Consider the following 23565-nt stretch of genomic DNA (forward strand, 5'->3'; position numbering starts at 1 on the left):
TTGACTGTGAACCTTTTATTTTTGAATCTGCACTCGAGCCAATCTTCTTAGAGGCAGCCCGGCACCTTCATCCATAGGCAGAGAGAGAATTGGGTGTTGGAGCCTTATCCAAGGGTATAGGAAGGACCCTGTGAAGTTGATTTAACTGTTGGATGTCAGACTGTGAAAGCTCCTGAAAAACTTGGGGTAATAGGATCTTCTTTTGGGGATGAAAATGGGGAAGGAGTGAGGACCAAGACTACTTCTCCCTAGATCAGAAAAAGAGAATTACCCCTTGACACATATGATACCTGCTAGGTATTTCCCAAGGAAATTGAGAGATTGGCCTCTTTCCTTGGCACGTGGAGGAATTGGCAGGCAGCTTCCTAAGGGGGAGGGTCAAGGCTGACCCTGCTTGCATCCATGTGACCTTAAGTTATGGCAGATGACTCTGAAATGGACTGAGGCCAATGAGAACAGATGAATGGAGCGCTCAGGTTAGACTTGTTCCTTCTCCTATGCTGGAGGAGAGGGATGGTTCTCTAGAATATTGGAAATGAGTTGAGGGCTTGCCTCTTGAATGTTGAACAGTGTACTCTTCTGAAAACTGCATACTCTATGTGGTTTTCGAATACTGGGCTCAATACTAACATAAGAAAGACACTTCATTGAGAAATTCTTTTTTTTTTTTTTTTTTTTTTTTTTTTTTTTTTTTTTTTTTTTGAGACGGAGTCTCGCTCTGTCGCCCAGGCTGGAGTGCAGTGGCGCGATCTCGGCTCACTGCAAGCTCCGCCTCCCGGGTTCCCGCCATTCTCCTGCCTCAGCCTCCTGAGTACCTGGGACTACAGGCGCCCGCCACCGCGCCCGGCTCATTTTTTGTATTTTTAGTAGAGACGGGGTTTCACTGTGGTCTCGATCTCCTGACCTTGTGATCCGCCCGCCTCGGCCTCCCAAAGTGCTGGGAGAAATTCTTAAGCTTACAGAAAACCTGTATTTTTTGCACATTCCACATAACCCTAGCAAAATGCAGTTTCTTCATATTTCTGTCACTTTTTCCACTTGAAGATTTGCCTAGGAAAATTCCTATTCTCACAAAATGTTGGCATTGCTTGATTTTACCCAATGGGGAATGTGCTTTGAAGTTTTGGAACACTTCTACAATTAAAAATAGAGTAGAGCCATTTTTTATTTGTTTCATCAGAAACAATACATTAAAGAGAGGGTTAAATATAAATATATTTTCGTGTGTATTTTTGGGAAGTTTTTGTTCAAAGCAATAGTCAAAAACCAGATGACCTGTCCATAATAATTGTGTGTCTTCATCTTCTCAGAGGCCCCGTGCCCATATGCACGTGTCATTGGGGTACACTCTTGGGGGATTTGGTACACTCTAACAGATGTCCAGTGTTCAACCCCTCGAGAATCTGAACTTGATTCCCCAAATTGTCAAACTACTGGTCAGCTATTGAAAAATTTTAGAACTCAGGTCTTCGATTTGAAGTAGGGAACATAGTGGTTCACGCAGAGTTTAGGTGCTATTAGAAAGATGGGAACAAGAGTGTTTTGCCACCTTATTTTTATATGGGAATTTTTTTTTTTAATGAAGAAAAATGAAAATGAAATAACCCAGGATGATAGTGATGAATGATGTAAAACATCTTACTCAGACGGCAGAACCTTCAGGCTGTAGAATAGTGATGTCCAAAAATTAAAGTTATTTTGGGAATACACCACTTTAATAGTATAGTCTCATAAAAATTATTATTTATGGTGAACCCCTTTCTTGTCTGCTATTCGTTTCCCACCCTACTTACTGGAACCCCCTCAAATCCCAGTTCTGAAATCACCTTACCAAAAGTAAATGTATTTACTTTTTAGTCAGCAGAACTCTGTAATTCCAAATGTTCTTCTGTGTGCTAGAATTATTTTCAGGAACCATTAGGTTGTATTGAAAATCTTTATTATAGGCAGTACCAAAACTGATTATTCTTTTTTGCAGTCTCCTTTAATTCATGTCCTTTTGTAGTTGCTCTGTATTAAAACAGAGGGTAAAAAGGCCATAGCCCATTATGAAAAATATAATACAAAACTCTTTGACCTCTGAGGTAATTTACAGACACTGTGTTTTCTAAACAGGCTGTCGGTGAAAGCCAGTATCTGCTTCCAGGTGAATGTAATCTACTTCCGAGTACTTTACCCAGAGGATGTGTTCCCCGGGTGGGCAGAGTACAGTTGATCTCTAGCATAGAGATTCTGGCCTCTGCATGTTCTCAGGTCTCTGTGTGTACCTCCCATTGAATAGAGAAGCTTAAGATAATTTCTGAGAGAAGAACACTGCTGATTATGGGAGCAGTTTAGGAGTCCATGGAAAAAAGAAAAATACATGTGTCTTGGCAGCCACCGTATATTTTTATTCAAATGGATTGGAAGGATATTTGAAAATTTGAATGTGGGTATGACGTAAAGCTACAGTGCACTATAAAGTCAAGTCATTGAATTACCACTCCTGATACAGGGCTTTATTGTACTACTGTGAAGTGTATGTGTGCAATACATTGGTGAGTTCATTTACTGGTGTACGGAAGAGCCAGCAGGAGCAGTGTGGTCATTGCTGGGTGCTATTACAGGTGCTTGTAGTGAGTGCTTCTTTCCAGGAGATGGAGCCAGTTGGGTGTGGCAGATCTACTGAATATCAAATGATGCTCTTCTTCCCATTTAGACCTTTAGCGAAAGCTGGTACTTGGAAACCACAGGCTCACCTTCTCTGTCTATCCAATAATTATTAATGAAGAGACCTCCATAAGGGAGCAGCTGGCTGTTATCGATAAATGTACCAATTATTAAATTAGTCTCCAAGCCATTCAGTGATGTCTTCAGCGTCACTATAGAACTGTCTTGTGTCACTTTTTACTTCCTTCTGGGTGGAGGCTTTCAGACTCCCAATCATGAAGGCAAGTTAATCTTTCTCTCCAGTTAGTGACTTTTGCCCCATAGTTGGGTAAGCACTTCCTAGATTGAGAAAAAGCAGCTACAGTCAATCCTACTCTGTTTCCCTCATTTGGTGATCAGTCAGTCACACATAAGCTCCTTGTATTCTAAATTTCATGCACTTCTCCCAGATGCTATAGGGTTTTCTCTCACTGTTGCCAATGGATGTCATCCAGACAGTGGGCTCATATCTTATGGTTTTGTGCAATCACTGTTGTATTGTAGTCCTAAGACTCATTATAGTGTATTTTTGATATTTTTGAAATGTGTTAAATTTTTTAATTCAATAATATGAGCCAGAGCATGTTGCAGCAAATCTATTGTTTGTAAAATAACAATAACAATAATAAATAAAATAAAGTGGAATCTCTTTTTCATGGCTTTGTTTTAAAATGGAGTGCTTGTTATTTCATAAATATTTTAGCATGAAGCTATAATTTTCTCTCCTAACTTGTTTGTAGAATTGGGTTCTTAACCAAAAGCACCTGCAGGATTTTCCTGGGGAAGATAAGTGAGAACAAGCACATTAAACCACATTCCATGACACTGCAAAGCTATGAGTTAAGGCAAGAATAAATATTTTTGATCAGCTTTTAAGCTGAAATGGCAATACAGATTTTTACTTCATGAAACACTATGTTTTGCCTTGGTTTACGTGCTTACAGAAATCACAGAGCCAGGAAAAAGGAAAAAAATCAGGAAACACTGTCCTTATTGACATGCAGGTTATTAGCTGACTACCAGAAACTAAATTGTAAACAATCCACAGCTCCATCTAAATGACAGCTGGTGACATCGTGGAAAAGCCGGTCATCATGTTTTTAATGACAGCTTTGGTGTAAGAAGGAACTTCAGAGTCTTGGCTCATGAGCTACTTAGAATCCAGTTAAGCCTCTATAAACTGTTGCTCGCTTACCCTGACTCCCGTGGGTGTCTCCCATAATCTCTGGACTTTGAAGCAAGAATAGCTGCCTCTCAACTGATTGATTGATAGGTTGAGTCAGGGTCTTGCTCTGTTGCCCAGGCTGGAGTGCAGTGGTGTGATCTTTGGCTCATTGCAACCTCTACCTCCCATGCTAATGCGATCCTCCCACCTTAGCCTCGTGAGTAGCCAGGGCCATAGGCAAGCACCATCACACACAGCTCATTTGTAATTTTTGTAGAGACATGGTTTTGCCATGTTGCCCAGGCTGCTCTCGAACCTCTGGGCTCAAGAGATCTGCCTGCCTTGGCTTCCCAAGGTGCTGGGATTACAGGCATGAGCCACTGCACACTGCCTGCTACCTCTCATTTTAAATAAAAGTCAAGATAAAGTCATTTATAGGTTTCCTCTTCATCTACCAGAAGGAACTTTATTTATTTTTTGAGACAGAATCTTGCTCTGTCACCCAGGCTGGAAGTGCAGTGGCGTGATCTTGGCTCAGTGCAACCTCTGCCTCCCAAGTTCAAGCTATTCTGCCTCAGCCTCCCAAGTAGCTGGGACTAGCACTGCCATGCCTGGCTAATTTTTTGTAGTTTTAGTAGAGACAGGGTTTCACTGTGTTACCCAGGTGGGTGTCGAACTCCTGAGCTCAGGCAATCTGCCCTCCTCGGCCTCCCAAAGTGCTGAGATTACAGGCATGAGCTACCGCGCCTGACCGTTTATTTTTTTTGAGTCGGAATCTCGCTCTGTCATCCAGGCTGGAGTGCAATTGCGTGATTCCAGCTCACTGCAACCTCTGCCTCCTAGGTTCAAGCGATTCTCCTGCCTCAGTCTCCCAAGTAGGTGGGATTACAGGCATGCACCACCACACCTGGCTAATTTTGTATTTTTAGTAGAGACGGGGTTTCACCATGTTGGCCAGACTGGTCTCTGACCTCAGGTGATCCACCCGCCTCGGCCTCCCAAAGTGCTGGGATTACAGGCGTGAGCCACCACACCTGGCCAGAAGGAACATTTTAAACACTTGGTTCAACAACCATTTATTGAGCACCTTCAACATGCTTTTATACCTCAGTTCCACCAGACACACACCTCCCTCAGCCAGCATGGCAGAAATGAATCAATGTCATGCGATATAAATTCCCTCGTACACCAAAGGCCACAAGAGTATGTCAGTCACTCAGAACACCTTCCAGTGTGTGATTCAGTGGGCCTGAGTTTTGCCTCTGCTACTTAAAAGTTTTGTGACTTCAGGCAGTTACTTAACCTCTCTAAGGCTGTTTTTCTCATTAAATGTTAATATCTTTTATCAAAGGGCTTGTTTATCATGATACTGTACATACCACCTAACCTTGAACCTTGTCTCCTCATCTGTAAAGTGTGAACAGTACACCTTGGCCTGACTGACAAGCAGTAGTAAGAGAAGGTTTGCTAAAGCATGGTGAACGTTATAAAGCCGTAAGAAGTGGGAGTGTTGTTGTTACAGTGATGGCTCCATTCCCTTGAGAGGAGCTGCCTTCTGGAGCAGTACTGGAGTTGGACCTGGGCACAAGGTTGGGGTCAAATAGGCCAAAGTCTCCATTTTATCAAGCACAGGACCCAGACGTGGGCGAGGATCTAACAAGGACGTATTTCAGGGAATACATGCTAGGTGAGACTAGTGGCTGGGCTTGGTGGTATTTCTCTGGAGGGTAGGTGGAGAGTGGGTCGCTTGATTCTGGCTGCAGTTATACTTCTCCTCTACCACTCAGTGAAAATTGTGTGGGACTTAGCCACTGTCTTGGGCTAAGGGTGATGGAGTGGAGACACTTTTCTGTGTTTTTATTTTTTTATTTTTTTTTTTGAGACAGAGTCTCACTCTGTCACCCAGGCTGGAGTGCAGTGGCGCGATCTCGGCCCACTGCAACCACTGCCTCCCAGGTTCAAGCAATTCTCTGCCTCAGCCTCCCGAGTAGCTGGGATTACAGGTGCCTGCCACCAGGCTGGCTAATTTTTTTGTATTATTTGTAGAGACAGGGTTTCACCATTTTGGCCAGGTTGGTCTTGAACTCTTGACCTCATGATCCACCTGCCTTGGCCTCCCAAAGTGCTGAGATTACAGGCGTGAGCCACCGTGCCCGGCCAAGGCACCGCAACTTTTAACCTAGCAATGTAGATATCCAGTTGATTATTTTCCAAGCTTTATTTTTATAAAAGTACAATCTAGATCTTTTCCGCTTAGGTAGGAGGCTTAGCTTCAATCCTTTGTCCTGAACAGGTTCCATAAGAATTCACTAGTAAAGAGCAAGAGGACAATTAGAAAAAAGAACATAACGAGAATGTATATTTCTAGTTGCATGTGATTTGAACTAATATATTTGGGACTAGCTGTAAAGTATAAGAATAGGTATAAAACACGCAAGATTAAAATTACTAAAAGAACTTTATTTTTAAGATTCAGTGTTAGTGATCTGTTAGATTATGAGAGCAGTCCAGGGTAATAAGATTACTAGCTACCTTTGAAGGCCTACTCTATGGAGCACTGTCAGGAAATGCAGAAATGAAAAAGCCTCTAGTATGCCTTCATGGTCTAATAAAATCAACTGTCCTATCTTCTTTGTTGTCATCATCGTTGTTTTTGAGAAAGAGCCTCGCTCTGTTGCCCCGGCTGGAGTGCAGTGACGTGGAGTAGAGTTTGCTCACTGCAACCTCTGCCTCCCAGGTTCAAGTGATTCTTGTGGCTTAGCCTCCTGAGTAGCTGGGATTACAGGTGTTTGCCATCAAGCCCAGCTGATTTTTTTTTTTTTTTTTTTTTTTTGAGACAGAGTCTCGCTCTTGCTGCCCAGGCTGGATTGCAATGGTCTTGGCTTACTGCAACCTCTGCCTCCCGGGTTTAAGAGATTCTCCTGCCTCAGCCTCCAGAGTAGCTGGCATTACAGGCGTCCACCACCATGCCCAGCTAATTTTTGTATTTTTAGTAGAGATGGGGTTTCACCATGTTTGCCAGGCTGGTTTCAAACTCCTAACCTCAGGTGATCCACCTGCTTTGGCCTCCTAAAGTGCTGGGATTACAGGCGTGAACCACCACACCCAGCAATTTTTTGTATTTTTAGTGGAGACAGGGGTTCGCTATGTGGGCCAGGCTGGACTCAATCTGCTGACCTCAAGTGATCCGCCCACCGCAGCCTCCCAAAGTGCTGGGATTACAGGCGTGAGCCACCGCGCCCAGCCTCAATTCTTTTACTTTGCCGCAGTCCAAAGAGAGCATTTGTAAAGTCAAGTGTGTGAAAACCATAGTTGTCTAATGTGGGGTTTTAAAAGACCTGTCTTTTTAAGAGAAACAATGTGGGTTCACACTTAGGTCCTGGAAGATCTCAAACTGTTCCAGACCACAGGTATTCCGGTGCCTCACTGTAACTTCCGGGCTGTTCTCGTCTGCTTTTGTAGCGCTTCTGTTCTCGGTAGCTACGCAGGGCCAGCACCACGCTGGCGCCGTACATGATCACCAGAAGACAAGCAAAGGTGGCTGCTGCTCCGTCGGTGCCTGCCAGCTGGCAGTTCATCCAGGTGAGACCCCTGCGGGCATAGAGCCTCTCTCTTGTTTTGCAAGTGTCGGTGCTATTGATCTGCAGAGCCACGTGGAGGTAAACACCAATGCCTGTGCAGTAGCCCACGGCCGCTAGGAGGCTGAAGGCGGCCTCCGTGAGGAGCCACTTCCCTGACAACATTGTTAGACTCTTGGCTCCTTGGAGTAAGACGCCCATGGTGAGGACCCCCAACCCCAGAGAAACAGCCACGCCACCATATATCAGGGGCGACCGGAGGATTGTGTACTGCTGGTCCAGCTGCCGAACCTGCTCTAGCTCAGTGCCCTCGAACGGTGAGTAGTAGTTGTTCCCAAAGCCACCGCCACTGGAAAAGCTGGCACTGAATCCGGCAAGGACAAAGTAGGAGGCCACGATGCATATGAGAACCATCCCATTCAAGACCACCTCCACTATCTGCACCACACCTAGGAGAAGAGAGATTCGGGCTTTAACACTGACATTACGCAGCCTGGCCAAGCCAGAGACATACCACAGGCCACCTGATTTTAAGGACGTGGTTGATTCAATGTCAACATTTTTTTTTTTTTTTTTTTTTTTGAGACAGGGTGTTACCCTGTCACCCAGGCTGGAGTGCAATGGTGTGATCTCGGCTCACTGCAACCTTCACCTCCTGGCTTCAAGCGATTCTCCTGCCTCAGCCCCCTGAGTAGCTGGAACTACAGGCACATGCCACCATGCCCGGCTAATTTTTGTATTTTTAGTAGAGACAGGGTTTCACCATGTTGGCCAGGCTGGTCTCGAACTCCTGACCTCAAGTGATCCGCCTGCCTTGGCCTTCCAAAGTCCTGGGATTATAGGCGTAAACCACCTCACCCAGCCTCAACGTCAGTACATTTAATTTGCTTTTCGTTTTTTTGTTTTGTTTTTAATCTATGTTTGAAAAATCGAAGTACCACTCTGAAAAAATTGGGAGCAGTTTCTTAAAAAATGAAGTTTCTTTAAAAACTTACCATGTGGGCCGGGCGCGGTGGCTCAAGCCTGTAATCCCAGCACTTTGGGAGGCCGAGGCAGGCGGATCACAAGGTCAGGAGATCGAGACCACAGTGAAACCCCGTCTCTACTAAAAATACAAAAAATTAGCCGGGCGCGGTGGCGGGCGCCTGTAGTCCCAGCTACTCAGGAGGCTGAGGCAGGAGAATGGCAGGAACCCGGGAGGCGGAGCTTGCAGTGAGCCGAGATCGCGCCACTACACTCCAGCCTGGGCAACAGCGTGAGACTCCGTCTCAAAAAAAAAAAAAAAAAAAAAACTTACCATGTGACCCTGCGTTTATACTAAAGAAATGAAAACTTATGTCCACACAAAGACGTGGACATAAATATTCATTGTAGCTTTATTTATAATAGCCAAATATTGGAAACAACCCCAATGCCCTTCAGTGGGTGACTGGTTACACAAATGGGTACACCCATACCATGGGCTACCCTACTCAGCGATAAAAAGGAATGAACTCTTAGGCTGGGTGCCGTGACTCACGCCTGTAATCCCAGCACTTTGGGAGGCCGAGGCGGGCGGATCACTTGAGGTCAGGATTTGGAGACCAGCCATGCCAACATGGTGAAACCCCATCTCTACTAAACATACAAAAATTAGCTGGGTGTGGTGGCAGGTGCCTGTAATCCCACCCACCCGGGAGGCTGAGGCAGGAGAATCACCTGAACCCAGGAGGGGGAGGTTGCGGTGAGCCAAGATCGTGCCATTGCACTCCAGCCTGGGACGACAAGAACGAGACTCTGCTCAAAGTTACATACCGTGTGATTTTGTGTATGTAACAGTCTCAAAAGGACAAAATTATAAAGAAGCCCAGATTGGTGATCAACAGGGGATAGGAATGAGTAGGGATGGGGGAGGGAGGAAGAAGATGGGAGTGACTATGAAGAGTTAGCACAGGGATGTCCAGGGTGAGGGAACAGTTCTGGATGTCGTCGTGATGCCGCTCACAGAAATCTGCACATGAGATAAAACTGCTTAGAACTAGGAAGACATACAAATGTGTGCAGATAAAAGGGGGAAATCTAAATGAGCTCTGTAGATTGCTACTTTCCTGGTCTTGATATTGTACTAGTTATGCAACATATTATCATTAGAGAAAAGTGAGTTAAGGGTACACAGGAGTACTCTGCACTGTTTTTGTGACTTCTTGCAAATCTATATTTCCAAATTAAAAGTTTCTAAAAAATTGAAATGACATAAGGTATAAACTGAGAAATTTCACTCATACCCAGTCTCTTGTCTATTGCCAACTGCTTTCATTGGTTTCTAATATAATTGTCCAGTGTTCCTTTATGCAAATAAAAAGCATGTTTAAATCTGCATTTCATTCCCTTCCCTGCATTTTTGCACAAAAGTAAGTGTACCACGTACACTGTTCTGCGTCTTGATTTTTTCATTTCCTATATCCTCCAGATGTTTTCAGATCAGTTCCTACAAGAGGAGCTACATTTTGTTAAGTGGCCTTCGACTTCGTTGTATGGATGGATTCATCTATTCAACGAGGACCTTACTGACAGATACTTGGACTGAAAGGAACCCACAAATGGCACGAGGCAGAGGAAGCCAACAGGCCAACAGACTGAAGATCCTCTTGTCCGAGGTGAGCTTTTATTTGTTACTGACAGAGACCTCAAACCCTTCTTAGGTGTCCTTCTGGGAGAGGGTCTCCTGCCGTTCCCTTGGCGTTCAGGGATGAGCATGAAGAGAAAAACAAATGAACGGAGAGCAGGACCACCAGGTCCAAGTCCCCACTTTTTACTGCCTTGTCATCTTGGCCAAACCATTCAGTCCTTCTAAGCCTCAGACAATCTGACAAATGAAGCTAAGCCTGCCAATCTTCACCCACAGGGATGTGGGGAGGCTCAAATGAAAGCAACTGTGTGATACGTCGGTGTTGTGTGGGAAGTTAACAACAAAAAAAGCAAGTATGTGAAAATACTCTAAAAATAAAATATTATACAAATGGATGGTGACGCTACTCAGCAATGTTTCCAAAATGGAAGGGGATTGGTGTGAAACATAAGAAAGAATGGGATAAATGTAAGAAGAGTGTGGCTTCCCAGAAATCAGGACAACCCTTAACACACTAGGGGGTACCATGATGTTTATAATCACAGCAGTGAAAGACTCTAAAGTACTTAGGCAACAGCTACTCAGCTTGCTAATCCTATCTCCTGCTGGGCCCACACGAATTCCTAGCGGTCCACAGGGACATAGCAGTTGAGGGCTCTGATAGTTGAGAAGCTACATTCCTCTAATTTAAAACTGAAAATAACATCAGACTAAAACTGTCCACTCATCACTCAGGCACGGTAAGCTACTGGTTTTCATACACTCTCCCTACAGCAGAGCAAGTGACTTGACCCAGACATCATTCTAATTCATGGGGGTTAGTGGAGCCAACACCTTTCTCTCCCCTGGTTTTCCTTCTGCATGGACGTTAACATTTCACCCCCTGAAGGGAAACAGAAATACTCTACTAAAAATGCGGAAGAGTGGGACGTTTACCTCTGGGATGGACTCGCAACCCAGGCAGCATCTATCTCTTAGGCTACAAGGGAATAAATCTAGATCTTGCCAACCATCCATTGACTGCACCTATTGACAGGAATAATGGTCTTCTGCCATTATTTGTGTTGGGACTGTTGAAGGAATATGGCCAGGGAATATTATCCCAGGTTCCAGTCAGGGTTGGCCTGGCTTAGCTATCAATATCAAGCAGGCTAAAGTATTTCCAAGCATGCTATTAGTGCAGAAAGACACACAGGGCAGGGGAAGGGGAAAAGGGTGGTGAGCAGAGCTAGCAGTAGTTTATGGTGGGCTGGGACAAGTCTCTGGAAAGACAGCAGAGGGTTTGGTAGAGGGAAGCAGAGATCCTGAAACAACATGAGATCTTTGTTGTAAATAACGTCTTTCTGGGTCTGGCATGGTGGCTCACGCCTATAATCCCGGCACTTTGGGAGGCTGAGGTGGGTGGATCACTTGAGCCCAGGAGTTCGAGATGAGCCTGGGCAACATGGTGAAACCCCATCTCTTCTAAAAATAAACAAATTAGCCAGGCAGTGTCATGGGCCTGTAGTTCCAGCGACTTGGAAGCTAAGGTGGGAGGATAGTTTAAGCCCAGGAGGCAGAGGTTGCAGTAAGCCGAGATCCCGCCACTGCACTCCGGCCTGGTTGACAGAGCCAGATCCTGTCTCAAAATTAAGAAATCAAAAAAAATAAGAAAAGGCTTTCTGGGTGAGGCTGTTTTTGTGGCTGATCATTTAATAATCTGCTTAACTGTATACCTATACCTGCCTTTGAACTTTAAATGTGGTCCTGAAAAAAACTGAGAGCAAATCAACTTTTTTACTTTTTATTTTTCTAAAATTAATACATGTGCAGTCAAGCCATGCATAAATGAAAAGTCTCCTTCTCTTCAAAAGCAAAACTGTTAATACTTTCTGATGTTATTCTTGAAGAAATTTTCCAATCATATACAAGCATATATATATATATATATATATTTCCTTTTCTAAACCCAAACGGAACTCACCTTTTAAATGTGACAAATGGTCTGTGTTTAAGAGAATATGATAAATGTATTGTAAAGAGGACATCAACTCCAAATTAAAATTCTTTGGATTTTTTATTGGATTCACATAAAGCAAAGAACTTATTCACTGGACTGAGAATAGATTGTGATGTTCCATAAGTCATAATTTAATGTGCAATAAGAACCCATGAAGTTGGCCAAAAGTAACACTCTTCTGTTGGGAAAGGTTTTACATTCTTTTATTCTGGATGGATCCTGAATTCTAGATGTTGGGTTTAATGCTTCACACAATGGCACATTTACAAGAGGTACAAAACACTTATTGAGCTTTCAGGGCCACTGTGAGGGGCTTGCAGAATATCCTCTTTGCAACCCAGAGAATTAATCTGATTCCTCTTTCCTCAGCCCACGCCTACCTCCAACTTAAATTTTACATGAGTAGTTTCCCAAGAGTCCCCACCCCCTCCATTTGCAGAATTAAGGAAGTGGAAGGACTGGAGAGTTCAGTGTGCAAAAACGTGTGGGCTCATCTGCTTGAGACAGCTGTGTTTAGAAAAATTCAGGCTGAAGTGTGGTCTCATGTCTATGTAGCTCTCCATGGACTTTTTTTTTTTCCCCTGGTATTTTGGCAATAAGGTCTTGGTCTGTTGCTCAGGCTAGAGTGTAGTGGCACAATCATAGTGCACTGCAAACTTGAACTCCTGAGTTCAAGCAATCCTCCTACCTCAGGCTCCGAAAGCTCTGGGATTACAGGTATGAGCCACTGTGCCTGGGAACTTTGAAGATAAGGTTCATCAAACTCTCTTGGTGACCTCCTTTTGCTGAATGAAGAGGTGCACTCTGTTGTAGCACGTGCCTTTTCCGTGTGGCTCTTGGGCTCCAGGTTTTTGCTTTTTTTTTTTTTTTTTTTGAGACGGAGTCTCGCTCTGTTGCCCAGGCTGGAGTGCAGTGGTGCGATCTCGGCTCACTGCAAGCTCCGCCTCCCGGATTCAAGCGATTCTCCTGCCTCAGCCTCCCAAGTAGCTGGGATTACAGGCGCCCACCACCACGCCTCACTAATTTGTTTTCTATTTTAGTAGAGGCGGGGTCTCACCATGTTGGTCAAGCTGGTCTCGAACTCCTGACCTCAAGTGATCTCCACCCACCTCAGCCTCCCAAAGTCCTGGGATTACAGATGTGAGCCACTGAGGCCGGCCAATTTTTTGCTTTTTGAAAAATAATTTTGGTTGTTCCCTCACTCACAGAGGACTCAGAAGCCAGGGTCTGTTGCATCCATGAACACCGCTCCATGCGACTGGAAGCTCCGCCCACCACACCAACGCTGGCTCGCTGCTTTTCCGGCATTGGAAAGTTCCACAACGAGGGATTCTTGGGAAAGACAGTGGCTCAGACTAACTTCCACCACCACATCTGGCAGAGTGTTTTAGAAACCCTTACAACTCAAACATTTCTGCTGGCTTCTCTTTTAGCTTCCTGACTTTTCGGTAACCCTTTATGGCCAGGACAGCCCCCAGGGCAAAGACCACAATGCCCAGGGCAGCAAAGATTCCAGCTCCTACATCTGCCCCGTGGAAACTGCAGCTGAAACCACCGTAGCCTTTGCTTTGGTACAGTGCCTGCCTCTCTTCACACACAGGAGAGGCGTAGGCAGCAGAGAGGTAGTGGAAGTAGAAGTACAAGGCCGGGATGTACCCTCCTGAGATAAGCACGTCCAATAAGCCTTCAGTCACCAGCAACAGCGGACAATGCCACGGGACTCGCAGGACACCCATAGCAATGAAGAGGCAGCAGAGGGCCATGAGGGCTCCACTGCAGGCCATTGCCGCAGTGACCGTGGGCAGCTTTAGCTGGTAAAACTGGACATCCAGCTGCTGGGCTTTCTCCCCGTCAGCACCATCAAAGCCACTGTAAGCCCCTCCGAACTGGTAGTAGTAAATGCCCCCTAAGCTGGTGATGCCCGTGTAGCCCCCTGTGGAACTGTAAGACACAGAGCTGCAGGCCAGGATCAGCAAGTTCAGGAGAACCTCCAGCATTTGGCAGCAGGCTGCAAAAAAAGGGTGTTACCATTTTTGAGTGATGCTGTTTGGCACTAGGAGACTCTTCCACCTGAGGCCCACCTTCCGCACAGGGCTCAGACCCCTGTAGGCTTCTGCCCCTGAGGAAGGCCCGAGGCCAAAGCAGCACGATTAAAACTAGAGGGTAGCAGGGAACTGTGGTCTCCAGAAATGGTGCCAGAAATACTATGGACTCAGAGGGGTGACTCTCAAAAGAGCAAAGCAGTCTGCCCTGAGAGAGGGACAGGAGGATGGTGGGAGAGATCAGGCCAGTGAGCAGAAACAAAGCCATCCTGGATGGAAGGGCAAGAACATGCCACCTCGCACCACCAGAAAGATGAAACGAGGCCGGGCGTGGTGGCTCATGCCTATAATCCCAGCACATTGGGAAGCCAAGGTGGGGGAGGATTGCTTGAGCCCAGGAGTTTGAGACCAACCTGGGCAACATAGTGATACCCCATCTCTTATTAAAAAAAAAGACTGGGTGCGGTGGCTCACGCCTATAATCCCAGCACTTTGGGAGGCCAAGGCAGGTGGATCATTTGAGGTCAGGAGTTTGAGACCAGCCTGGCCAACATGGTGACACCCCATCTTTACTAAAAAATACAAACATTAGCCAGGCGTGGTGGTAAGCACCTGTAGTCCCAGCTACTTGGGAGGCTGAGGTAGGAGAATCGCCTGAACCTGGGAGGTGGAGGTTATAGTGAGCTGAGATCGTGCCACTGCACACTAGCCTGGGCAACACTCTGTCTCAAAAAACAAAAACAACAACACAAAAACTAAACAAGTTATCTCTTTTTTTTTGAGACAAGGTCTCACTCTGTCGCCTAGGCTGGAGTACAGTGGCACGATCACGGCTCACTACAGCCTTCACCTCCTAGACTCAAGCAATCGTCCTGCCTCAGCCTCCCACATAGCTAGGACTACAAGTGCATGCTGCTGGGCCTGATTTTTGTATTTTTTCGTGGCATAGGTCTTGGTGTGTTGCCTAGGCTGGTCTTGAATTCCTGGCTTCAGGCGATCCTCCTGCCTTGGCCTCCCAAAGTACTGGGATTACAGGTGTGAGCCACTGTGCTGGTCATTATCTCCTCTTTATATATGTTTGTGGTGAATACAATTTGTAAGGGGAAAGTTCTCCAAGTCTGAAGAAAATCACAGAGCTTAAAAAATATAATAATTCAGAAAAAAAGCATGGAAGTTATATATCAAAATGTAGACTGTGGTTCATGTATTATAAATAAGAAAAATTGGCCAGGCGCGATGGCTCACGCCTGTAATCCCAACACTTTGGGAGGCAGAGGCAGGCAGATCACCTGAGGTCAGGAGTTCGAGACCAGCCTGGCCAACATGGTGAAACTGTGTCTCTACCAAAAATACAAAAATTAGCCAGGTATGGTGGTGCATGCCTGTAATCTCAGCTACTCAGGAGGCTGAGGCGGAAGAATCTCTTGAACCCAGGAGGCGGAGGTTGCAGTGAGCTGAGATTGCACCACTGTATTCCAGCCTGGGTGACAGAGTGAGACTCTGTCTCAAAAAAAAGAAACAGAAAAAATTAAGTTAATTAAACCCTTAGTGCTTACTGAATTAAAAAAAAATTTTTGTTTTACTGTTCTTAGACTTTAACTCATAAGTATGTCTTAAAGTTTAATGCTGTTTTATTTAGTTCCCTAAAGAGTGTATCTGGGCTGTGATATTTTCCCAGAGCTGGATTTTTCCTGGGCCCTTGGCTTCTTTATCTTGGAAAATGAAAACTGGCTGCTTTCCTTAAAATCAACCTTAGTGAAATATAACTTATATTCAACAAAGCGATCTACATTAAGCATACAGCTTGATGAGTTTTGACAAATGTATGTACTACGTAACCATAATCAAGACACAGAACATTCTCATTAGCCCAGAAATTTCCCTAGTGATGCTTTGTAGTCAATCCCTTACTTTCCTTGTCAGCAAACCACTGATCTGCCGTCTCTCGTTAGAATCTAGTTCTGCCTTTTCTAGAATATCATATACATGGAATCATACAGTTATGTGCTTTTGTGTGTGTGGCTTCTTTTGCTCAACATATAAGCTGGGTGCTTCTGAGCTGGAAATTGTACATGCTGCCAACACCGGCCTGTCAACATCCCCCTGATGTTTGATAACCAGATTTTATGCCTGGTTCCAGTTGGTCTATTCATGAAACCAAGCTACACATTGTCTCACTGAAATGATGATGCTCTCTCAAGTGTGATCTTTATACTGTAGAATTTTCCCCCAGAATGCAAACAACATTATTGTTTTCTTTTTTTATACTCTGTCATCATTTTATTTATGAAAGTTATACAGCCAGGCGCGATGGCTCATGCCTGTAATCCTAACAGTTTGGGAGGCCGAGGTGGGCGGATCACGAGGTCAGGAGTTCAAGACTGGCCTGGCCAACATGGTGAAACCCCTTCTCTACTAAAAATACAACATTTAGCTGGGCATGGTGGCACATGCTACCTTCTAGCTACTTGGGAGGCTGAGGCAGGAGAATTGCTTGAACTGGGACCTGGAAGGCAGAGGTTGCAGTGAGCCGAGATCATGCCACTGTACTCCAACCTGGGCTACAGAGCTATACTCTGTCTCAAAAAAAAAAAAAAAAAAGATAGTTATACTTACTTATAACAACAAAAAAAGAAAATGTGGACTTAAGAAAACATGCAATGTAACAATTGCCTATAATAACAACCAATTAAAAAAATCACTGTGAATATATTTTTTCCTGAACTTTATTCGTATATTCATAATTTTTGTTGTTTGCTCTTAATAAGAACACAGTCCTCTGGGTATCTTACTGTACTTCTCTGAAGCTTAGGAGCTGTTGACAGAATTACAGGCCATGAGGTTGTGCCAATATCTGCAACTAGAGTAATGATCCTTGTACGTGCATCGCCCTTTCCTCAAAGTTCCTATAATCCTATAATCATATGCATCTTTGGAATCACCCTGAGATTACACTGTCAGGTATGAGCTCCATGAGTTCTCTCCCTTGGGCTGGAACGTTTTCTCCCTTAGTCATAGTAAACCTAGAAACATTTCTCACCAAATCACGTGAACTGTAAGCTCTCACCCAGACAAACCAGATTTTCTTCATTGCTGGCAAGGCCAAGACCGCTAGAATGGAGAACCTGGGGACGCCACATTTGGGGTGGATATATGATAGGATGGAAGTGTTTTTCAGACTGTGGGTCCTAAATAAGTATGGTTTTTAAAAAACGATTTTGTTTTTAATGAATGGGATAGAAAATATCAGAGTACTTGGTAGATAATAGGGTCAGTATGGTTTCACAACATTTTTGTTTCTGTGTGTGTGTGAACTCACTCTTAATGTAAAAAAATATATATTTAACAACCTTGTAAATATATTATGTGTGTATATATATATATACACACATATATATATATTTTAATTTTTAAATTAATTTTTTTGAGATGGAGTCTCACTCTGTCACCCAGGCTGGAGTGCAGTGACATGATTTCTGCTCACTGCAACCTCCTCCTCCCAGGTTCAAGCAATTCTCCTCCTCACCACGTTAGCCCGGCTGGTCTCGAAGCCCTGACCTCAAGTGATCCACCCACTTTGACCTCCCAGAGTGTTGGGATTACAGGCGTGAGCCACTACGCCAGCCTTTTTTCCTTTTTGTTTTCTTAAACTAGAGATGGGGTATTGCTATGTTGCCCAGGTTGGTCTCAAACTTGTGGGCTCAAGAGATCTTCCTTCCTGGGCCTTCCAAAGTGCTGGGATTACAGGCATAAGCCACCGTGACTGGCCTGTCAATAAAGTTAAAAAGCCACTGATCAAGTGTTGGGAGTCAGATCTTCAAGGAGAACAGGTGCTGCAACTTGGCTGCCCACGCCAGGTGATTTTCCCTCTCTGTTAATTCAGCCGCCTCGCCAGAAGATACCTCCTCTGACAGCTGGCAGCTCATAGCCAGTTCCACCTACAGGCCTCTGCACTTCCACCTGGAGCCTGAAAGCTGCAAACATGGCTGCTTGCCTCTGCAAACCCAGGGCACGTTTAAGGAGAAACACAGGAAATCTAGCAGCACTTTTGAGACGTTCTACTTTTTTTTTTTTTTTTTTTAAAGAAAACAAGAACCTCACAAGTACAGAAATGAAGATGCTAGGAACCCACAAGGGAATGTGCTTAAATTTTTGCTTCACCAGCTCAGACCATCCCTTCCAGAACCACCAGTGACAGTAAATGATTGAACAGCCTGCAAAACAGCTCACCTCTCCCAGTGCACAAGTATTTGCATTTATGGCATTCCAGGAGTCCTTCTGCCTCTGACTGGTAATATTCCACCTCCTCTCGTCCAGGCCTGGGGGTCGAGGGTAGATATCTCCCGGAAGGGGGTTCACTATAACCAAAAAGCATACGCGGCCATTAGGAAGTCTCTCATTCAATAGTGTTCATGATTAGAACCTTTGACTCCTTGTGCTGGGCCCAAACATTAAAGACTATGCAGAACAGAAATAGAATTTGTCCCAGTATTTTAAACTCCAGAGAATTCTCTGGTTTAGTGGCCCCACAGGACATCCGAATACTTGGCCCAACTCTGCTAACTAACCACGTGACAGATGCTGTGATCCGTACCCCTTAGCACTATCTTTGATGGTTTGTCTGCCCCTGGGAGCTGTCTAACCAGGTAGCTGGGAGCTGCCTTCCTGTGAGTGCCAGTTCTCAGTTCAGCATGCACCAGGACTCTTCAAAAGCAGTTTGCATTCACATGACTCCGATGCCCATCACATTATTTCTTCCCCTGCCAACCCTAGCATTTTCTGTCCCTTCTCTCCTCGCTTTATGCAGCACATCCTAGGCTTTGTCTGAGATTCAACAGGGGGCTGCATTCTACTTGCTGGGCTCCCACAGTCTTTCTAGAACATCATGTCTCTCTTAGGTTTGAAATTTTAAAAACTTTTAGCATGCACAGGAGGCCCCTGTTCATCTCTGTACACTAACAACCTTGGGCTCACAGACCCAGCTATAGCGAACTATCCTCTTCCCCTCAAAAGATGACCGCTTTCCCATGCCTGTGGGGTACTACAGAAGCTATTCTGCTTGGGACACCTTTCCTCTTTCTCCCCAGTCTTGCTTTTTTTCTTTTTTTTTTTGAGATGGAGTCTCACTCTGTCACCCAGGCTGGAGTGCAGTGTAGCAATCTCAGCTCACTACAACCTCCACCTCCCGAGTTCAAGCAGTCCTCCCACCTCCGCCTCCCGAGTAGCTGGGATTACAGGCATGTTCCACTGCTCTCGGCTAATTTTTTTGTATGTTTAGTAGAGATGGGGTTTCACAATGTTGGCCAGGCTGGTCTCGCTCGAACTCCTTACCTTCAATGATCGACCCGCCTCGGCCTCCCAAAGTGCTGGAATTACAGCCTTGAGCCACCACGTCCGCCTCGCACACTGGTTTTTAAAGAAACCTAAAAATGCAACTCTGAATTCTCCCAGGTCCTGCAGTTGCAGTGCAATGGGCTTTAGTCAGGGAAACAACAGCCGTTTCCCTGGGCGCAGCTTTGACTGTATCTGGGCGCACCCTTTGTCATGCTAGTTGGTTTTAGATAATGTAACATAAACTCAGGATAGGAGCTCTCTCGCTGTGTGGACATAGCAGGGAGAGAGACTGGGCTCAGCCTCCAAGTCCTCAGGAGAGGGGAGCCTGACTCCTCCCCAGAGAAGAGGCCGGGTGTCAAAAATCAGAAAACCAGAAGCAGTCGTCACCCCAACCTGTCTCCTGTTGGAGCCAGCAGTGGCAATATCGCGTCTGCTCACGGTTCACCGTGGGGGGCACATTATCTGCGTATTCAATGGATGGAAAAAAACACCAGGTCCCTAGGAGGGGGTGTGGGGCCCAGGTCCCCTCTTGTCTTCCCTTCCACCCCCACCTTCCCCTAGCTCACAGAGTCTTCCAGTACACCCTGAACCTTTCTCCTTACAAGGGGCTTACGGGAATTCTGTGCGAGGAAGAATTCTGTACAAAATTTTTTTATTAGGAGGGTGGGGTCTCAAGCAGCCGTGGGATTCGAATGACGCTGCCTAGAGAGACCTCACTGGCAAAAGGGAAAACAAACCTGTACCCTTCAGTGGGGGAATTTTACGTAGACTTAATTCTTTGGTTAAAAATGTAGCGTCTCCCGCCTGTTTTTTTTTTTTTTTTTTTTTTTTTTTTTTTTTTTGAGAGGGAGTCTCGCTTTGTCGCCCATGTTGTAGTGCAGTGGTAGGATCTTGGCTCACTGCAACCTCCGCCTCCTGGGTTCACGCGATTCTCCCGCCTCAGCCTCCCAAGTAGCTGGGACTACAGGCAGCCGCCACTAGGCCCGGCTAAGTTTTTGTATTTTTGGTCAAGACGGGGTTTCACCATGTTGGCCAGGCTGGTCTCGAACTCCTGGCCTCAGGTGATCCGCCCGCCTCGGCCTCCCAAAGTGTTGGGATTACAGGCGTGAGCCACCGCGCCGGCCCACCTGTTTTTGAAGGCCCATGTTCCTGGGAGGGGTAACATATTAAACTATTAACTCTTCATTGGGCTTCCCAAGTGGGCGGCCCGGCCACAGGTAAGGGGACTTTGGAGTCGGGAAGGGCTGGCTCTGGAACACGGGACAAGGGTCTGAACCCCAAGGCGCAGTCCTGTGACCATGCGGGGCGGGCCGGGGAGGAGCCTGGGGTGAACCCCACCCGCCTGGTCTCCTCCCACCCCTCCCTCTCCGGTCCCGGGCCTCTCTTTCTCTTCTCCAGGCCCTCCAGTCCGGCCACTGCTCACACGGGGCGGGGTGGGGGGGGGGGGCGGTTTGCTTTATTAATTGGGTTCAGGCCACAAGAAAGGGGAACCCTAAAGTTTTCCTTCCCTGCCAGGTCGCCTCTGAGAGCGCAGAAGGGAGAAACGGCATTTGTTCCTTTAAACGGGCTCCTAGAACGAGAACCCGGGGACGCCAGGGCCTTGTGGCCGGCCTGGGCCGCAGGTGTCCCCGGCGCGGAGGTCGCAGCGCCCCGGCCCCTCTCACCTTTCGGGTCCGCGGTACCCGGGGCCCCCCTTCCTCTGCGTCTGCGGCGGCTCCGGGGCTTCCCAGGGCGCGTGCCCAGGAGGCGCGGCTGAGTCCCAGGTCGGTCCCAGGGCTCCGTCCCGCGTCCGGCTTTGGCGCGGCTTTTCCCAAACTCCGTGTTCACCTGCGCGAGGGCCCGCGTCCCTGTGTCTGTCCCTGCGGGGGCCTCGGTCCGGGTCTCTCTTCCTCTCCCTCTCCCGGTCCCGATCCCGGTTCCGGTCCCTCTCCTGGTCCCTCTCCTGGTCTCTCTCCCGGTCCCGGTCCCGGTCCCTTCGCCGGTTCCCGTCGCTGCTTTGCTCCCTGCGTGTGTCCCCGGGTCGGTCCCGCTGTCGATGGTGGGCGCGGTCTCGGTCCGGGTGGTGGCGCCGTCCCGGGTCCCGCTCTCTCGGCCGGGCCCGGGGCTCGCGAGCCCCCGACGGATCTTCCATGGCCGGGTTCCGTGTTCCCGCCCCGGAGCGACCCGAGGGCAACAACCAACAAGTTTCCTGGGCAGGTGGCCAAACCAGGGGGCGGGGCGGGCACTCACCTGTGCGCGTGCGCGCTAGTCCGGGAGCGCACCTGAGCACGGGCGCGGTCGGGGGCGCCCTGAGCGCGGCTGGGGCCAGGGCAGGAGGGGTGCCTGTGTGCTGGGTGGGGGCTGGGGTGCTGCTGCTGGAAACCCGGGCGGGGCGACCCACAGCCGCGGCTTTTTGTCCCGAAGTAACCCTTTGGTGACCCCACAAGGTGGACGGCCTAGGGGAGCCAACTGTGGCCACCTCCCCTGGCTCAACTTACACAGTAACTTGGATTTACCTTCCCAGAACGTACCCATCCTCTCACTCACTCAGCCAGCCATCCATTCATTCACCCACTACCATTCATTCACCCACTACCCGCTCATCCACTCACCCACCCATCCACCCACTCACCCACCCATCCACCATCCATCCATCCATCCACCCACCCACTCACCCACCCATCCAAGCATCCACCCATCCATCCACCCATCTATCCACCTATCCACCTACTCATCCACCCATCCAACCATCCACCCATCCATCCACCTATCCATCCACCCACCCACCCACCCTCCATCCATCCATTCATCCACCCATCCACCCACTCACCCACCCATCCACCCACCCACCCACTCACCTGCCCATCCATCCACCCACTCACTCACCCATTCACCCACTCACCCACCCATCCACTCTCACCCACCCTTCCACCATCCATCCTCCCACCCATTCACTCATCCAGCCATCCACCCCCATCCACCATTCATCTACCCACCCACTCACCCACCCATCTACCAACTCACCCATCCATCTACCCATTCACCCATCCAACCACCATTCATCCACTCACCCATTCATCCATCCATCCACACACTCATTCACCCATCTACCCATCCATCCATCTAGCCACTCACCTACCCACACATCCACTCCACTCACCCACCATCCACCTCTCCCTCCACCCATCCACTGTCCCTCTTTCTCCCTTCTTCTCCTGTTTTCCTTATACCACCTATGTTGTAAGGGGCTTGCAGCCAGTTCATCTATTACAATAGTCCTGGGCTTACAAATAGCCCTGTTTTTTAAAAATGGGGACTTACACAAAACTGGCAGCTTTTAATTCTGCCAAGTAAGGATATTACAAAATACATATAATTGCCATCTGGTATTAATTCTTTCAGCAAATATGTATGAGCACCTGCTTTAGCAGGTACTGGAGATATAGTGTAAACTTTGCTTGCAGGGCGATTCCATTCTAGGGTTTCAGGAAATGGAAAACAGGTAATAAACAAAGAAATAAGACAGTGTCTAAAGTTTAATGGGCAGGGCAGGTTTCCTTATATAGACCTGGGAATATGTCATTTGAATTGAGTTCTGGATGACAAGAAGGCTGAGAAAATGTCCCAGAAAGAGAGAAGGTTGAGGAACGCAGGAGCTGGACAAGGAGGTCCCTGGGAGTAGAATTGGTGGGCACGAAATGAGGCTGGAGAAGTGGACCAGGCAGATGCTGTAGGCGACGACAGTGTGCGTTTCTATTCTAAACAATGGGAGAACATTGAAGATTTTGAGGGGAGAGTAACCTTTTCTGACTGATATTTTTGAAAGACCACTCTGGCTTCTGTGAGGAGGATGGATGATGGGGGCCCAGAGTAGAGGGAAGAGATGAGTTATGAAGCTGCTGAAGGAGTCCAGGTGAGGGTGACGATGGCCATGGAGACAGTGACAAGTGGACAGGTCCTGGTTGTAGTTTTGGGGAAGAATTTACAGTATGGATCGGATGTGGGGGAATGAGGGGAAGGGAGTGACCAGGTTGATGGTGGGGTTTTTTACTGAGACAAGGGAGACTGGATAGAACCAGGTTTCTGGGGACATTAGAGAGTTCCATTTTGAACACGCTAAATTTGAGATGGCTATCATTCATCCAAGTATAGATGTCTAGTTGCAGTTGAAT

The 23565-nt window shown here is 47.0% G+C and overlaps 1 protein-coding gene across 4 annotated transcripts; it reads right to left on the reverse strand.

Moving 5' to 3' along the window:
• Positions 1-6292: 6292 nt before the first annotated feature.
• MARVELD3 (MARVEL domain containing 3) lies at positions 6293-21736 on the reverse strand. Of its 4 annotated transcripts, none has more exons than XM_015126566.3 (3): positions 21079-21698; positions 18311-18438; positions 6293-7880 (listed from the first exon to the last, which is right to left on the reverse strand). In XM_015126566.3, the coding sequence occupies exons 1-3, from the start codon at positions 21543-21545 to the stop codon at positions 7243-7245; spliced, it is 1233 nt and encodes a 410-aa protein (XP_014982052.2). In that variant the 5' UTR covers positions 21546-21698; the 3' UTR covers positions 6293-7242. The 4 variants fall into 4 exon arrangements, with proteins under 4 accessions (XP_014982052.2, XP_077840668.1, XP_014982054.1 ...); XM_077984542.1 differs by having other exon boundaries at positions 21242-21614; XM_015126568.3 differs by lacking the exon at positions 6293-7880 and adding an exon at positions 12077-14046 and having other exon boundaries at positions 21079-21736.
• Positions 21737-23565: the final 1829 nt, after the last annotated feature.

The sequence above is a fragment of the Macaca mulatta genome, chromosome 20, assembly GCF_049350105.2.
Source record: "Macaca mulatta isolate MMU2019108-1 chromosome 20, T2T-MMU8v2.0, whole genome shotgun sequence".
Classification (NCBI taxonomy): Eukaryota; Metazoa; Chordata; class Mammalia; order Primates; family Cercopithecidae; genus Macaca; species Macaca mulatta.

Coding starts and splice junctions, on each gene's coding strand:
- MARVELD3 (XM_015126566.3), bottom strand. CDS start 21,545: ATGGAAGATCCGTCGGGGGCTCGCGAGCCCCGGGCCCGGCCGAGAGAG. Junction 18,439..21,078: donor GGGTACCGCGGACCCGAAAG/GTGAGAGGGGCC, acceptor TTTTGGTTATAG/TGAACCCCCTTCCGGGAGAT. Junction 7,881..18,310: donor ATACTTGTGCACTGGGAGAG/GTGAGCTGTTTT, acceptor CTCTTCTCCTAG/GTGTGGTGCAGATAGTGGAG.